The sequence below is a fragment of the Apium graveolens genome, chromosome 2 (genome assembly GCF_009905375.1).
Source record: "Apium graveolens cultivar Ventura chromosome 2, ASM990537v1, whole genome shotgun sequence".
Classification (NCBI taxonomy): domain Eukaryota; kingdom Viridiplantae; phylum Streptophyta; class Magnoliopsida; order Apiales; family Apiaceae; genus Apium; species Apium graveolens.
The window spans coordinates 275,611,902-275,616,530 of record NC_133648.1 but is presented as its reverse complement, the minus strand read 5'-3'; the positions used below and the strand labels follow the sequence as shown (position 1 = coordinate 275,616,530).

The window sequence follows — 4,629 nt, the reverse complement described above, 5'->3', positions numbered from 1 at the left end:
TTTTCTATAAATTCTCTAATTTTAATTATTTATATTATAATAAGTTTTAGGATTATGAGATAGATCTTAAGAAATGATTCCGAAGGTAGTAACTGATTTGTATGTATTTTACTAAGAATTTACAGATATATTATCCTGATTTCAAAACTAGACAAAAAGGATGATAAGTAAATAAATGTCAAGATTGAGTTATGATTTTATCATAATCTTAGGAAAAATATTTTGAGATTAATATCATGATCCTTATTATCTTATTTTATTATAAATATTATCTATAACTATGAATTGGCATAAAATTTAATCACATCTATAATTGGGTGCTAAGCTTGGTATAAAAAATATTAAAAAAATCACGAGAACACATTTTCTTTTCGCCGCTGAATTTGAATTTGAATAAATTTTTAGTTTACGCATAACTCAAATTATTTATACATACATAAATAAGCATAAAATTTTAATTATATTAAATTAATCATCAAACTCCTTATATTGCAAAAATGATAAAGGGTTTTTTTAATATTGAATCCAAAAAATGTTTTGATAGAGGAAAATGTAGTTCGTCCCAATTTATTTGTCATGTTTAACTTTTTGTGGTTAAATTGTCCTAATTTTGACCAAAAAATTTATAAAGTATATATTCAAAAAAATTATAAAAATTATATCATTAGAAAGTACATGTAATCTACTTTATTATATATTTTCCAGTTTTTAAAATAATGAAAGATTAATGTTTAATTTACAGTCAAAGTTGAGTCAATTTGATCACAAAAATCAAATATGACACATAAATTGGGACGGGGTAATACAATTTTTATTCCCAAAAGGATGTTATAAATGTTAACTTTGGAAATAACAGCCTGCATAATAGGCACCCGCTACTATGCTCGTAAGCTTATAAATGTTTTCTGAATTTGAATCAAACCATCTTTGATGAAGCCCAATTCCACAATTATGTTTATCTCGTATGTCTGTACACAGTACATATGTGTGGACGGTGTAGTGTGAATGTGTGTGACAGTATGCCTTGATCATTCATTTTTTCTATTCCATGAGACATATGGTGCTTTTAAATCAAAGCCATCGTCGTCGTATTCTATTTTCATGCCATGTTCTTACATTTAATTTGCATCTTTGTAAGTGTTTGTTTAAGATGTCGCAAGTATTTTGCTAATTAGACACACAGATATTTTTAGATTGTTTTCTTATCATACATGTTGCAAGTCAATTCATGACAACATAAGTTATAAAGTTAAATCATTGATATGTCCTCGTGCAGGTAAAAACTTTAACAATGTTGTTATCATGTGGTTAGTGTTAGTACTGATTTTTCTTAGATTCGACACGAAAGGAAGATGGAACATGTTAAGACGGGAGTGGATTAAGGACATGAAGATATCTAGGCGATATCACAGAATTTAACTAACAATCAGGTTGGAAGAATAGATCTAGATACTGAGTCCAACATTGTCCCTATTTCGGAGGAGCAAGTTTAACAGCAAGACCGATTCTATAGGCAAGATCTAACAATGGGAGAAGGGAGAGAAAAGATAAGGATGATTCAAATGTGAGGAGAAAAAGGTGGAACAAACAGGAGAAGATCAGGGTATAAACACAAGAAGCTAGCATGGATCAAGAAAAAAGGAAAAAGAACACGAAAAATAACCTTGACACTACCACCAACTCCCAACACAAAGTGTTCATACAGATAGGGAAAAACACAGCAAAAAACATTGTGTAAAATATGAAGAATGTAATCAGAAATTGTATCTTGTAATCAACTCAATATCATAGTGAAAGCTATTTAGGTAGGGAACACAATCCCTCCCACGGTATTTTCCCGTTCTCGGATTTTCCGCGTCACCAGTTTCTTGTGTCATTCATATTTCCGTTCTTATTAGTTTAGTTATATTGCACGAATCGGCCTAAATAGTTCCTAGCAATTAACCTACAAAATTTGGTAGAAACAATTGGCACCGTCAGTGGGAAACTTTCTAAGGATTCGGTTGGTTCACCATGATGGCAGGCAACGATTTGGAAGAATAAGTTACCAATCAAGGAGTTGAAATAGAAAATAAAAAAGAAATGGCAGCAACGTTAAAGAAACTACAAGTAGAGATGGAAAAGATACGCTCTGAAAATGAGGTATTTAAGAAAGAAATCACTATGTCCAAATCCAAGACCAAAATAGCTACAAAGAAGATGATTCCAAGTGTGGCCAGGCGTCTGAACATGGACGATGTTGAGGAATGGGATCAACATGATGACCCAACAAATGATATCGACGATGTTATCGAGATAGAGGATGCTGAGAATGTACCAAATAATGATGATGATGATGTAGATAAATAACGAGATGAACGACATTTTAGAGATCGTGAGGAACGAGAAGGAGATTATGACAGGAGGAGATCACGTCACAGGAGTACAAAGTCACGGAATCAGATTCCAGAGGAGTTCAAAAGAGAATTACAAGAGGTGAGACAATTAATCGAGAGGATTCATGGCGTCCCTAAGCCATTGGACAAAGCAATCCTTACGAGTTATGTTGATTCACCTTTTCATAACAACATTGCTTTGGTAGAGATACCAAAACGCTTCACAGTGCCATAGATGAGGCCATATGACGGCACTAGTGACCCATTGGAACACATCACACAATATAAACAACGAATGTTTACAGTTGCTATTACACGTGACTTAAAAGAAGCTTGCATGTGTAAGGGTTTTGGCTCAACATTGTCAATACCAACCCTACAATGGTTTGTGAATCTTCCACACAGGAGAATCAAGACGTTTGCCAATCTGGAGGATGCATTTAACATGAAATTTGTCAGCAGTAGAGTGTTTGAGAAAACCACGAGTGATTTATACAATATCTTTCAACGTCATAGAGAGCCACTACGTGACTACTTGACATGATTCAACAGAGAGAAAGTAACTATTACCAACTATAATGTACCTACAACTATTAAGGCATTAAGAAGGGGATTGGAAAGGGAGTGCTCACTGTATGAAGAACTGACAAAGTATCTATGCAGAACTACGGATGACGTACAAGCTAAAGCTATGGCACATGTGAGGTTGGAAGAAGACATGAGGGAAGATAATGAGAAATGTTACAGACCTTCGAGAAAGATTATGACACCAAGGTCTAGGTAATACTAACCCTATTCGAGGCCTTCTAGAGACGAAGTCTATGTCAATAGAACACGGGAACACAATGATTGGAGAAAGGAGGAGCACGTGGATTGGAGAAAAGACCCTAATTTGTCGCCAACGTACAACATCTACGGTTTCACGATAACACCGTTAGCCATGATGAAGGAGTTCACTAATTTAGGAGATATAATCAAATGGCTAACAAAGAGCAACAAGCCCAAAGCGAATCTAGACTCCAAATTATGGTGTGAATACCATGGAGATTACGGGCATAAAGCTTATGACTGTGTGGCTTTATGAAAGGAGCTATAATTTTTAACCAAGAAGGGGTACTTAACTGAGTTTATGACATCCAAGAAAGCAACTTACGTCAGGAGAGACAAGTCACCCAATAGAGATGACATAACACCAATGAGATAACCACCACCACCATCACATCATAAAGTAATTAACTTCATCGCAGGTGGTTCTGAAGTGTGCGGGTCTACGTACTCACAAGCTAAAATGGTGGCTAGAGAGACAGACATACGAGTTACTCAAGTTGGAGTTGGAAATAGTACTCTACCAACCTTGATGTTTGACAAATCAGATAAGAGGAGTATTCGAGAACCACAACCGGATGGAATTGTCATCTCGCTCCCAATGGGGAATTACCTTATCAAAAGGATATTTTTTAACGACGGGAGTGCTGCTAACATCATGATGTTGAGCACGTTGAAGCAAGTGGGTATGGAAGAAAGAGACATGATTAAGAAATTGACAACATTGGTGGGGTTCAGTGAAGAAACCAAGCATATAATGGGTGAGATCACGCTACCTACATATGCACAAGGAGTCAACCTCTTAGAGAAATTTTGCATAATAGACATCGACTTCACATACAATATAATAATGGCAAGGCCCTGGATTCATAATTTGAAAGTTGTCCCACCAACATACCATTAAGTTCTCAAATTCTCAATACCATGGGGGGGCACAGAAAATTCGAGGGGACCAAGACATGGCACGTGAATGTTACAAGACGTGTTTGAAGCCAACTGTCCAATATAATGGGAATGAGATATATGTGGCCACAATGACAGGACCTGAAAAATTGGCTGAGGTCGAACTAAAGACGGGAGACAAGAAAGTTCTGATTGGAAAAGACTTATCACCTACAATTGAAGCTAATTTGGTGAACTTTTTGTCCACGAGGTTGGACGCGTTTGCGTGGGAACATGACGACATCACGGGAATTGATCTCAGTATGATCAAACATAAGTTAAATATCGATCCTAACCACACTCCTGTTCAACAGAAACTAAGGAAATTCGCAGCAGAAAGAAACAAAATAATCAACGAAGAAGTAGACAGGCTTATAAAGGCTGGGATGATCAAAGAGGTCAACTATCCTTAGTGGTTAGAAAATGTTGTCATCGTACAGAAGAAGAACGAGAAATGGAGAGTTTGTGTTGATTACACGGACTTGAA

At 35.9% G+C, this 4,629-nt stretch overlaps 1 protein-coding gene across 1 annotated transcript; it reads left to right on the top strand.

Annotated features, from left to right (window-relative positions):
• The first annotated feature begins 3,663 nt into the window (after nt 1-3,663).
• Nucleotides 3,664-4,104, top strand: LOC141701099 (uncharacterized). The gene has a single exon (XM_074504744.1). The coding sequence runs from the start codon at nt 3,664-3,666 to the stop codon at nt 4,102-4,104; it is 441 nt and encodes a 146-aa protein (XP_074360845.1).
• Nucleotides 4,105-4,629: the final 525 nt, after the last annotated feature.

Excerpts from the sequence above, each read along its gene's own strand:
- LOC141701099 (XM_074504744.1), top strand. The coding sequence starts at position 3,664 with ATGGTGGCTAGAGAGACAGACATACGAGTTACTCAAGTTGGAGTTGGA.